The sequence below is a fragment of the Castor canadensis genome, chromosome 6 (genome assembly GCF_047511655.1).
Source record: "Castor canadensis chromosome 6, mCasCan1.hap1v2, whole genome shotgun sequence".
In the NCBI taxonomy this organism is placed as follows: Eukaryota; Metazoa; Chordata; class Mammalia; order Rodentia; family Castoridae; genus Castor; species Castor canadensis.
The window spans coordinates 72,732,780-72,745,651 of NC_133391.1; the positions used below are offsets into that span (position 1 = coordinate 72,732,780).

Genomic DNA, 12,872 nt, shown 5'->3' on the forward strand with positions numbered 1-12,872 from the left:
TTTCTGAACCCGGGTACAGCACATTCAAAAGGACCTCAGTTCTTACGTGACCTGCAGAATTCCATGAGTGCTTAATATGCAAGTTTCTGTTTTTCATGTTGGAATTTGTCCTCAAACTATTGAAATCCAGTCTCCCCTAACTTCAGGTACTCTCAGAATATGTAGAAGGAAAAAAAAAATAGCTTTATCTGCCCACAGATGGGAAGAGGACAAGTTGAGTCAGTGGAGAAGAAAATGATAGTGTGCCCTAGCAGAGGGAGTGAAATCCCACAGTATATGTCCCATATGTTAGTATAGGTGACATGAAGGTCCCTGGAGCTGAGTGCTGTATGCAACACTATTTCTGAGCAAGAGTTCCAACTTCTAGAGAATCTCAAAAAGCCCATTTCTTTCTGAGACTTGGGTTCCACTAGGAATTGTTTCTCTTTTTCCTATAAATTCAGTTTTTTTGGTATCTGCTTCTGTTTTGTGAGAGTGGAATTATGGCCCAATTTGATTTGCTTGTCCTCCCCTGGCACAGTCTTGGAGCTTCCAGCAGGCTAGTCTGTGTTCTAGTAACCGTCCCATCTGCCACTGCCTGCCTCTGAGATTCACTGGGCACTCAGGAAAGCATGAGGGAGGCCCATGTAAGAGGAAGGCTCCACAAGAGACTTCCCTAGCAATTTAATGCCTGCTTTGTGCCTCAAAGCCATTTGCATTCCACCTCCCCTGAAAAAAGGAAAGCCTCATTTAGAGGTGATATATTTGGTAATTGCACATTATTTGCAATTAATTTCTATAAGGGCATCGTAATCCCTCGGGGTTCTGTATAAACTCAAGTGCTTAGCATTAAATCAGGCACCCAGCCTATTGCACTGGCCCTGGAAATGTGAAAAAGTGGTTGGCAAGTAGGAACTAATAGCTCTTCGTGACCTGGAATTTTTCCTGCTTTTCCAGAGCTGCCTGGTGCTAATTGGTCTGGCACATGCTACCCACACTTGACAGTCTGATTTGGATGGTAACAAATCAGCATTCTTAAAATTTATTTTTAAGGTAGGCTGGAGCTCTGTGCAGGAGGATAGCAAGTATATCTGCATTCAAAGTCCTTGGAAAACTAATTTTCAAACCTTCTCTAATTTTTTTTAAAAAATCCAATTATGTTCATGGTGATGATAAAGAGGAGCCCAAGGAGCTATTTAGCATAAATTACCCCAGGCAGCATGTTACCAGTGCTATTCCACCTCACACTTTCCGTTAGCTATTTATAGGTTTCACCTATTTTAATTTATGGAAATATTTGGGAAGGCTGATTCATTAATAGAATGGTGGGGGATACATTTTCCAAAGTAGGATGGTTTTTGTTCTTTGGAAAGTAAGTGTCAGTGAGGATAGAGATCATGCAGTTAAGTGCTTAGCTTTGTGGGATGCATAGAATTAAAATGCATACAAATGAAACCATGTGACACTTTTGGGGCAGGCCTCATTTTGACTTTTGTAGGTGAACTCTGCAAAAGGTCAGGGGAGCCTCAGACCTGGGATCAGTGTCACCCCCATCTGTAAGCTGAAATACGGCTTTAGATGTTCTGTGTACACCTAGGGACATAAGTTTTAAGTTGAGCCTTTTTTTATAAGTAAAGTTTTTGTAACAAATGTTTTAAAACACCCAGATTTGAAATTTTGAAGTTTTCCAAAGCCAAATCTCAAAACTCTTGGTCGTATATTCCCCAAATACCTAAAATAAAACCTCCCTTCTCTTTTTTCTCTTCAGCACCCTCTTTTTCCTCCTCTTCCCCTTTTTTTCTTTCTCTTGCTCCTTTCTGCAGATCCTTGTCCTTGTGTTTCATTCTCTCATCATTTATTTAGTTCCTGCTGTTTGTACTTTGCATCATGAGTACTAAGGGAAACCAGGGGTAAAGTCTCATCATTCTCTTAACCATGCAGATGGGATCTCTGTGTTTTTCTGTTTTGTCACTCACCCTGGGAAAAGGGGGAAGGGTGGGTGTGGTGCCCAAATCTGCTCCTTATGAGCTGTGTGACCTTGGAAAGGTCATTTCGTAACTGAGCCTCACTGTCTTTCCCTGCACTACACGCAGATGAGATTTTTAAAGGTCAGTGACCACAGAGTAAAAGCTGTGAAAGTTTCAGTTGCTACATCTTTGCATTTTTTGTAGGGATAAATATAAATTATGTAGACTCCATCCAATGGAGTGACTTAATTCTAATGGGTGTGGGAGGCATGTGTTAGGAGGCACAAAGAAAATACTAGAACTTCTATTTATATTGATTTTTAAATCATGTCCTATTTTAACTTCTGAGCTATGTATATGCTGTGATGGCAGAAGTTCATGAGTCTAATTTATAAGTAAATGTGCACGTACCAGAGGCACTGATATTTACCCAACAGAGCTTGATCTAAAGCTTTGGAGGCTGCTGATCTAAGGCAGAGCACATAGCCGACATGGTTCTGGCCTCATTCACTCTGACACAGCCTCCCCACCCCACCCCTAATGGCTGTGCCCAAAGAAAAAAGAAAAGGAACTGATGAGTTTGCTGTTGACTTCCATGGTTTAATCTTTTGTTTCCTTTTCCCTTCCTACAGAGTAAAAATCAGGTGCATCGTAGGGGTGAATACAATGTTTACAGCACATTCCAGAGTCATGAACCTGAGTTCGATTACCTGAAGAGTTTAGAAATAGAAGAAAAAATCAATAAAATAAGATGGCTCCCTCAGCAGAACGCAGCTTACTTTCTTCTGTCTACTAATGGTACGTGGAAGTGATTCTTCTGCTTTGATATTATCAGAGATACAGTCAGTTCTCCTCTGCACCCTGTGGGCCTTTGAGAAACTTAGAAACCACATTGGCATGATGCTTAGTAGAGTGCCTGGCACACAAAGAGTAGTAAATAGTAGCTATTCTTTTCATAAATATCAAATTTATGACCCAATTATGTGAAACCAGTCATCTGCCATGTCCAAGTAATGTAGATTACTTGCAGGTGTTTTTAGAATGTGACTTCCTGTCTTAAGATTCACTGGGTGTTACTCTGGGAATAGATTTCAGGAAACTCAACGTGCTGTCTCTGTGAGTTTGGCATATTGAATAGAAGTTATTAATCCCTCAATATATTTTAGGGTCTTTAAAGCAGATGGCTGACAAAATCAAGTTCTAAGCTGGGAGTACAAGTCAAAAGAGATAGAGGGCTGGAGGTGTGACTGAAACAGTAGAGTGCCTGCCTAACAAGGGTAGGGTCTTGAGTTCCAACTCCAGTACTGCCAAAAACAAAGAGAGAGACGGACAGACAGACAGAAATAGGGTCACCTCCAAAAAACTAACTGATCATGAAAGGGTTTCTTCAAACTCCTTTCAAATACTTCTCCCAACAAATTCTTCTTACACCATTTGTTGGTTTAGGAGGAATGAATATAAATAGGTAAGAGAGCAAGGATGTTAACAGTGAAATGGAGGGTCAGGTTGCATATTCATTTCAGAATGAAATGTGGAAGCACCTACCCTCCAGGTTCTTAACCCTTTGCTGAAATCTGTGCTCAAACAATTAGGAATAACATCATAGACTGAAGGGTGCTAATCAAGTAGCGTACAATGAGGACTAGTATACAGAAATTAAACACCATTCCTAAGCAAGTAAGTTAGAAAGTGATTCACTGCATTTTGTATGGGTCTATAAGATGCTTAAATAGAAATCAAGGAGCCAGAGATTTGCTTTTTATCTATACCCAGCATTTAGAAAGAAGGAAAATGCTCGTGTCAAGTGAAAAAAATACAGATAATATCTGTAACACACACATCTAATCTATATCTGATACACCTTCTTCTTCTAAAGACTGGAAGGAAATACATCAAAAAGTTCACTATGATTAATTTTTTATTGTGCATTATGGATAGCTTATACATTGGTTAAATTTTTGTTTTAATTTTCTAATTTTGTACAATGTGTCTTATATTAATCTTATGAAAAAGGAGAGAAGTTTTTTAATGAATATGAGCCAAAAATGCCTCAAACATAAAGTCAATGTACAAAATATAAAAAATGACAATTGTAAAACAGCCATGTTAGGGTTATCCAAGCATAGCTCATCTGAACATAACCAGATCTCTACTCATCTGTTTTTCCAGATTCCAATTACTTTAATTCTTTCTAATAACTATATTTATTGTTTTGTTTATTTTTTGAAACCTTACTTTCTTAGAATTCATATCACATGACTTTGTTTCAGTTTTTTCCCTTTTAATTTTACTGTTCACATTTCACTCGGGCTCTGTAGTTTCAGTGCTACTCTGAATAAAATACGTTTCTGATGGCTTTGACTTAATTACTTCCAACAGAGGAAAAGTGTCTGATTAACTTCTACAGCTAGATTACGTTATATTATGAAATTTAACCTATTGATTATTGCAATAAAATTCAAAGACTTATTAACTGCTTTGTGGGGGGATGGGAAGGAAAGTGAAATCCAATGAAGATTAATTAGATAGCATAATGTTCTGCTAATTGAGTTTTTAAATAGTTTTTTGATTAACAAGGATATTATCTTCTCATTTGGACTGCTATTTCATATGCCAACAGCATCTCAAAATAATTCTTATAAGAAACATTCCTGTGTTCTTATGTGGTTTTCTTTTTTATACTAATATTGAGGTTGAGACTCCCCCCTAAGCCAAACAGGTTAACTTGCAAAAATTAATGGAAGACAATTGGAATTACTGTACAAAAGAGAAAATGAAGATAAATATCAAGATTGTGCTTAAAGCTGCCACAAATAATAATAAACTACTCAGAAAACCAGCCAGAAGAAAGAAAATCCATTACTCATAGTAACAGACACGTGTTCCACAGAGCTTCAAAATACTGAGTCCAACCAAGTACTGTGAAATAAAATCAAGAATGACCCCAGGCAACACAACCACTGGGAAATGGATTGGATTTTCCATCAGTTATCTTTTTGAAAAAAATGTGTTTATCTAATTGCAGCTGAGTACTAGAATCTGTTTTCAACTTCATAATTTTTAATGGAAAATAAAACTAACATTCAACTGTGAATCAAGTCCTTGAAGTTATTTCCTACATAAAGACATACTGTTTTACCTGGCTTCCTGCTAGGAGTTTTTCTTCCTATGAAAGTAGTGTGTATTCATTGTAAAAATTAAGAAAATCCAGATAAGCTAAATGTAAAGAAAAAGACAAAAGGCATCAATAAATCTATCTTTAACAGAAATGTGATGTGTTCCACAAACTGTTTTCTAATGAAATTTTTTAAATAATATAACACTTAATAACAGGAATGTTTTCCTAACTATTAAATATTCTTCTAAAATACCACAGCATTTTCTATGACTGCATAGTATTCCCCTGTATGATTCTTCTGTAGTTTACTAATAAGTCACCCACTATTAGTCTTTTAATTGTTGGCAGAGTTTCACTACTCAAAATTGTATATATTTTAAGATAATAGATCTTATAAACATAGGAATACATCTTGGTACAGATAAACACATAATTAGGGGTAATATATAATATCAACTATATATAGCATATTATCTATTAAAAATAATTGTATAATAGTATAAATAAATAGAATAAAAGATTGTACAGGCATTTTCATAACAATTATTACTGTTTAGTGGAATTGAGGGAGACTTTTTTAATCTTTCTGCTCATTTTCATTTTATTTGACTTGTTTTTCTTATTACAATGATGCATGCCACTTATGTAATAAGAAGAAAGAAAAATGATTAAATACAAAAATCTACATATGCAATGTTATCATAGTTTTGTAACCCCCAAAAATTGAGTAGAGAAAATGCTATAAGAATACTTGTCTCTGACTGTGGGACTAGAGCTGATTTTTGTTCTTTGTTTTACTCTGTATAGCAGTTTATCACTCATGACAAATGTATGATTAAAAACTGCCTTGCAAATGGGATGGAGCACATTTCAAAGCCAAGCAACAAAAAATATTTGGTGTTAAAATTCACTGATTCATGGTTCGTTCTCAACCACAACTGATTGGATAGTTAATAAGTGACTATAAACATGGCCCGTGTTTCATTTTCTCACCCTAAAACCCAGTTTCATGTGAGCAGGATCTCCAGAAAGGGTGGGTGGGACGGCGTTGGCATATAGAGAAAATTTCTAAATTAAGCCCACACTAGGAAAGCTTCTTCACTTCTTGCCCCATCACAAATCAGGGTGAAGGCACAGATTGGGGTACACATCAAAGTGCACAGATCCTGAATTTAGCATCCTTGCCTGGCTGCCAGCAGAGGTGGCCTGCACCAGTGATGCCAGATAGCCGAAAATAGGCACTTCCCTGTTGAGGTAGCCGTCTTGCTTGTGAAAGGCGTAATAGAGCGCATTTAAGACCTCCCGGGGACAAGGGATTGTTTCTGACGGCCTGGAGGGGCAGTACTGTGAAGTCTATCCCTTTGCTTGCAAGAACTGCCCTCCCAGCGGTGGGAGGCTCTGGGAGGTGGTGGCGTGAAGCCCAATGAGAAAGGAGGTCTTAGGGGACAAAGGAGAAAGGAAATCCCACTAAGGACAGGTAAGGAGCACTCTCCTCCACGGCAGTGTGGAGAAGACATCATCATGAGGTAAGCTAAAGCTGTCAGAGCCCAATTTGCTAATTCTGAAACAGCTGCTACTCTCAGAGCAGTATGAAAAGCCCAGCCCTGTGTTGAACACTGTAATACTGCAATTCATGTGACCCTGAGAGCCCGTGAGGAAGACACAGTTTCCACCAGTTTACAAAAAAGGAAACTGAGGCGCATAGTAACTTTATTTGTAATGTTGAAATATGTGGGGCGTACTAACTACAAAGAAATGATTTGCTATTATCTGACACTCAAATCTAACTGGTCACGCGGTACTTTTTTCTTCTTTGTAAACATGGGGCTCTTATTTGTTCCTCACTCAAAAGAAATGCAAGTACTTGCCTTCTGCCTGGGAATCCTAGCCCCCAGCTACACTGCAGCCAGAGCTGGGGAGGGGTTTAGGACCACAGTCATCTGATTCCAAAGCTACCCTAGTAGGGACAGACACAGAGACGTCTTCTATGAAGGTAAGTTAAAACAGTACAAACAGTGAGGGCAGGCTCTGGTAAGACAGGTACACACAGGCACATGGCCCACAAGCATGATCTGTTTAGCCTGAATGTTCCCGTGAAAAATGGAATTGAATATTTCAGGAAGGACATACTGTTCCCCTGTCCTCACAGCCTAGCCCCTCACTCACCCCCCTTGGCCTGTCTGACCCCTGCTGGCCAGGGAGTGCTCACCTTTGTTCTAATGCTATGGAAGACAGGTATTCCTCAAGGAATGTAAAGTGCCTGCACGGTCCAGTGGTGACAAAGTAGTTCCAGTGGGGTTTATAAGGAGACAGCAAGGGGAAAAGGCTGTTTTTTATGTGTGTATGTAAGTATGTATATGTATTTTCCAGTGCTGCTGATGAAACTCAGGGTCATATGCATGTTAGGCAAGCGCTCTGCCATTGAGCTGCACCCCAGACTGGAAAGAGCATTTTGAACCCTGCCTGTACCACCTTAGTTCCCCGCGCATCACTAGCAATGTGCACTATGCAGATGAGACCCGTTCGTTCATCCAGCTATACTTGCAAATCAACGGCCGTGCCCCAGTCACTGTTCTAGGTGCCAGAGTGTAGTGATGAACAAGACAGACAAAAGTCCCTGCTTTCAAAGAGTTCACAATCTACTGAGAGACAGATAATAAATAAATTTACAACCAGCCAACTAACCAATTGTCAGGTAGTGAAAAGTACTATAAAAAAAAATAGCAAGAGAAAAGGGAGACAGAATGGACAGCGTTTTTCTGAAGGTTCTGTGTAAGCCTCCGAGGTTGACACATGGACAGAAAGAGCAAAGCGAAGGAGTAAGTCAAGGGGAAAAGAGGGTAACGGGCTTTCCTGGAAGAAGGCATAGCAAGTGCAAAGGCTCTGAGGCAGGAGTGGGCTCAATGTGACAAGGCGCAATAAGGAAGCCATGTGGCAGGAGCATAGCAAGTGGAGAGCAAGGTAGTCAGAGAGTGGAGGTTCATGAAGGTTCTCTCAGGACATGATAAGGAGTGTTCAAGTGAGGTAAGATAGTAAAAGCAGCTATCAGTAGTACCTTCTTCCCAGAGTTACTGTGGACATCAAATAAGGTTTTCATGTAAAGTGCTACCACAGTTACATATTAAAGTCTATCTCTGTGGCTACTCTTATTATTCAGTGTTCAACCAATATTTTTTATTGAATGAGCCAGATTAACTCATTCATTGAGTTAATTTGCATTGTCAACAGTCTTGCTCTTGTCCTGAACTGTGAGTTCCACTTTCCAGTGATGGGAGATTTTTTACACTGCCGTCCTTCAATGAAACCCACAGCTACTGTCTCCATCCTTAACTCTCCCTGTCCTCCCACTTCACGAGCTTCCTCCGCCATGATTCTCACCTCCTCTGGTCCCTCCCCAGACAAAACTGTGAAGCTGTGGAAGGTCAGTGAGCGCGACAAGAGGCCAGAAGGCTACAACCTGAAAGATGAGGAGGGCCGGCTCCGGGACCCCGCCACCATCACGACCTTGCGGGTGAGTGCAGCAGTTGGTATGGCCATGGCTTCCAGCAGCCTGGGCCACCAGGGCTGGGGAGGCCACCTGAGGGAGGCCTGTGCTGACTGCTGCTTATGTCACGCCTGTAACGTGAGTGAGGGCGCTCGGCAGAGACTTACCCTAGCCCTGTCTCTGGTGGCAGATGGAGGAGTGGGAAAGGTGCCAAGTCCTAATGACTACAAATGCATGCTTTTCCTTTTGTCCCTGAGGGCTTGCCACTGCCATCCGTTACTATATTCTTAGCCTCAGTCTGCTCACATTATCTGAAATGTCTTGAGTCCCTTCTGCACTCGGGGCGTGGGCATGACAGTACTCGAGTGGAAAGTAGATGCTTTTCCTTCAAAACACAAACTTCAGAATCTAGCATTGCTGGTATTTCTTAAACTCTAGCACTTACCAGAAGCTCACAGTCACTGTGTTCATCAGACTTTTGTCACCATGACAAAATACCTAAGAGAAACAATCTAAAGGGGAGGGAAGCTATTTGGACTTACACCCTCAAAGGTTTCAGTCCATAGTCAACTGACTCCATTGTTTTTAAGCTGTGGTGAGGCAGAACACATAAGAGGACCATATGCAGGAGGCTGCTGGCCTCGTGACAACCAGGAAGCCGAGAACAGAGAGACAGGAAGGGGCCAGGGACAAGATGGCCTTCAAAGTCATGCCCTTGGTAACCTGCTTCCTCCAAAAAGACCCCCCCCATCTCCCAGTAATGACATCAGACTGCGAATCCATTGGTTGGGTCAGAACCCTCACGACCCGATCACCTCTCCATTATTAGATCCACCAGCTGGAGTCTTAGCCTTCCCCCTCTGAGCCTTTTGGGGGATACTTCATACCCAAATCCTAAAAATCACTTGACTCTTCTGAGCTTTAGTCACGCATGCTACTTTTAGCTTCTCCATCTGCCACCTGGTGAATGTTATTACAACTCTCGTGACTTGTGAAGACCAAGGGCAAGGCAGAGGGAAGGCCCTTCGTCCGTGGCTGCTCTGTGCTGTAGTCTGAGTAGCTCCCCTTCTGCCTTCCAGAAATGCAGAGCCTGATAAGGAGGGAGGATTTGTTAGATTAGCATTCAAATGATTGTGACTTTAAATAGAGTAAGACAAGTGCACATACAGACAATGTCAGAGAGTTAAGTTTGACCAAAGGAGAAAGACATGGCATTTGATTCAGGAGGGAAGTAGTAGTAAAAATGACTTTCTAAAAGTAAGCTTTGAAGGGAAGCCTCTCTAGATGTAGGTTAAAGAGGTTTAAAACTGGATGATGAATTTAGGCTTGAATGTGTTTAATGTGAACACTAAAGCAGGCACATGTTGGATCCAGCCCTGACCCCAAGGGACTTTTAAAACTGTGTTAAAAAATATGCTCTCAGACACCAGTTGCTTTACCAAAAACTGAGAAGGGAAGACAATGAAACACATGTGGGAAAAAGAGGTTCACCCATAAATGGGGTCTAGGTGTGGTAGCACACATCTGTAATTCAGCCACTCAGATTGGGAGATTGGGAGGATCACAGTTCAAGATCAGCCCAGGTGAAAAGTTAGCAAGACCTCAATCCATAAGCTAGACTGGTGATGCATATCTGTAATACCAGCTATACAGGAGGCATAGGTAGAAGGATCACAGTCTGAGACCTATCCAAAAAATAACTAAAGCAAAAAAGGGCTCAGGGCATGGCTCAAGTGGTAGAGCACCTGCCTAGCAAGTGTGTGAAGTCCTGAGTTCAAACCCAGTACCACCACACACACACACACAAACACACACACACACACACACACACACACACACACACACACACACACACAAGTATGATTACTGTGTGCCTTGATTAGCTCACTGGTTTATTTGCTCATCCATTCACCTATTTGTTCAGCTTTTGAACACACTCTTTGCTGTCTCTGGGAAGCAGAGACATCCAGTACTCACGGGCATGAACTCTCCGTACAAGCTTCCTCTGAGCCAGCACACATTGGCTGCTGTTTGCTCTGGCCAGCCTGCACCTTCAACCCTGGATGCCAGGGTGATGGGTAGATGGGTAGATGGGAGGAGTGTGAATATACCCTGTGTTCCACATATACAGACCTTTGGAGACTGGGGGAGAAAAGCAGTGAAGAGGAGCAACTGTGATCTGCTCTGGCCTGAATTAGAATTCTGGCTCTGTTACTTTCCAGCTGGTGAGTGTGGACAGTGTCTTATCTGTATTACGTGTATGACAATAGTCCCTACTTCGTGGATTATAAGGATTCAGTGAGATACTGTATGTAATAAAAAGTTTAGTGTGTGCAGTGTCTGGCTGACAGAAAGCACTCAGTGTTTGTTTCCTGCTGTTTTCTAAGCATTACCACCACCACCACCACTTTCATTATGGCTGTCCTTACCCCCTACTGATAGTAGGCCTACATATATGAGAAAAGTCCTATTTTTCTTTTTATACTTTTTATACCGTTGACTTCACTTCACAAACTACTCATGGATACCTAATAAGTTGCAAGCACAGTGCTGGCGGTACAATAGGAATGAAGCCATCTTTTGCTTCTTAGGATGTTCCAGTCCTGTGGGGGAAAGTAAACAGTAGGTGCTGCTGAGTTATACCACGAGCTTCTGCCCAGATGCTCCCTTGCCTTGGTTTGCTGCGTGGAAGGAATTTCTCACAGGCCGTCTATAGCACCCACTATGGGTTCCTATCACCGATGGTATTCTATGGGATTTCATAGATCTGTGCTGAACTCCTTGCAGGACCACTCCTGTGACTGAGGAGAGAAGGCCTGAAGAGTTCCCAATGGAGCAGAGGTCCCCTCTGTGGCAGGACAGTGGTGCTAATGAAATAGGCTTCATATCAAACATAGAAAGAGGCCCTGAGGTATGGCTGGGAGTTGGAAAATTCCAATTCTGGTTCATGCTGGTTCTTTTATTAACCAATTGTGAGGCCCTGGCCAGTGAATCACTCCAAGCTTTGTTTTTAAGTTTGAGGACTAGCAAATGCTGTACCTAAGACCCATCCCCTGTGGGGTGATCTGGAGGAATCTGCAGTTTTAACATTTGACCCTGGTGGTTGCAAATGAATGTTTGTAGTCACTGGATTCTGCCATCCTAAAACCCCCTTGAAACCGTCATTTTTATGAGTCTCTGTTATTTTTCAATCCTGTTAACACTTATTGTACCAACGTAAGACACATTTGCCCTAAAATTACTTTACTCATACCTGATTCCACTCCTCTCCCTTCCTAGACTTCAGGTAAATAACCACACCCCAGCATTCCTCCTTTCACTGCAAGCTTTGAAAAGGTCAGCCTCACTTCCTTTTTGATCCCAGTGGTAGAAGAGAAGAAAAAAAAAAGCAACCTGAAAACCATAGATTCAGAACAATGACTCCAAGAAGAGAAGAAGCTGACATGATATTAATCAGACAATAATTTACTAACATGCTCTGCTCTTGAAATTTGCATTGCCAGCAATTGTGTCTTTTATTTTTCTCTCTCTCCCTGTACTATGATTACCTCTGGCTTGCTTTCACAGTTTCCAGTTCTACGTGGGTCCTGAGAGTGAGAACATTTAATAATACCTGGCAGCTAATTAATCCTCACTGTGTAATAAACCTGTTCTGTTTCAGTTCTGAGAGGCTCGGCTTTTCAAAACAAGCATGTGGCTGTTTTTTGTTCATGGAAGATGCTATTTCAAATCCAATCGGTTGTTACTTAAAGAGCCTATGAGAAGCACTTCTCTGAAAGCCGGGTCCCCTCACTCAGTATCATAACATTCAAAGCCAGAGTCCTGATGATAATTTAATAACCTTGTGATTGTAAAGTACCCTTTATATCACAAAATGTTTTCTTAACTAGTGCCTTGATTAGTCTTCAGAACAGACAATGAGGAGGGTAGAGCCGGTGTTTATCAGGGAGGATACTGGAGTCTAGTATTTATGGGCGTTTTGCTGGACACCTGTACCATGCTGCACTCTTATCTGCACCAGGGTGCCCAGTTTACAGATGAGGCTCCAAAAGGTTGTCACATGCCCAAGATCCTGCAGGGCTAAGAAGCAGACTTTGATCTACTTTTCTCTGGGACCTAGGCCCTTAAATCTGATGCAGGCTCAGAGAGGGAAAGTGATTTGCCCAATGTCTTTCAGTTGGTTATTCTAGGGTTAAGGCTAAATAGCAAGAGGTAGGGCTCATAAATGTAGATATATACATGGGGCATTTGAAATGCTTTCCTTAAAAATTAGTGTCGTTATTATTCCAAGTCAGAAGTGCTTGCTCTCTCTCTCTCTCTTTCT

The 12,872-nt window shown here is 41.4% G+C and overlaps 1 protein-coding gene across 10 annotated transcripts in view; it reads left to right on the forward strand.

The window, feature by feature from the left end:
• Nucleotides 1-12,872, forward strand: part of Ppp2r2b (protein phosphatase 2 regulatory subunit Bbeta) — a 425,683-nt gene that overhangs the window by 327,214 nt on the left and 85,597 nt on the right. For 9 of the 10 annotated variants that reach the window (XM_074076719.1, XM_074076717.1, XM_074076721.1 and 6 more), the window contains 2 exons: nt 2,579-2,744; nt 8,463-8,575. In XM_074076719.1, coding sequence (XP_073932820.1) covers nt 2,579-2,744; nt 8,463-8,575 — 279 coding nt within the window. Of the gene's footprint in view, nt 1-2,578; nt 2,745-8,462; nt 8,576-10,753; nt 10,774-12,872 lie in introns of those variants that run through there. The other variant, XM_074076724.1, reaches the window with a different exon arrangement.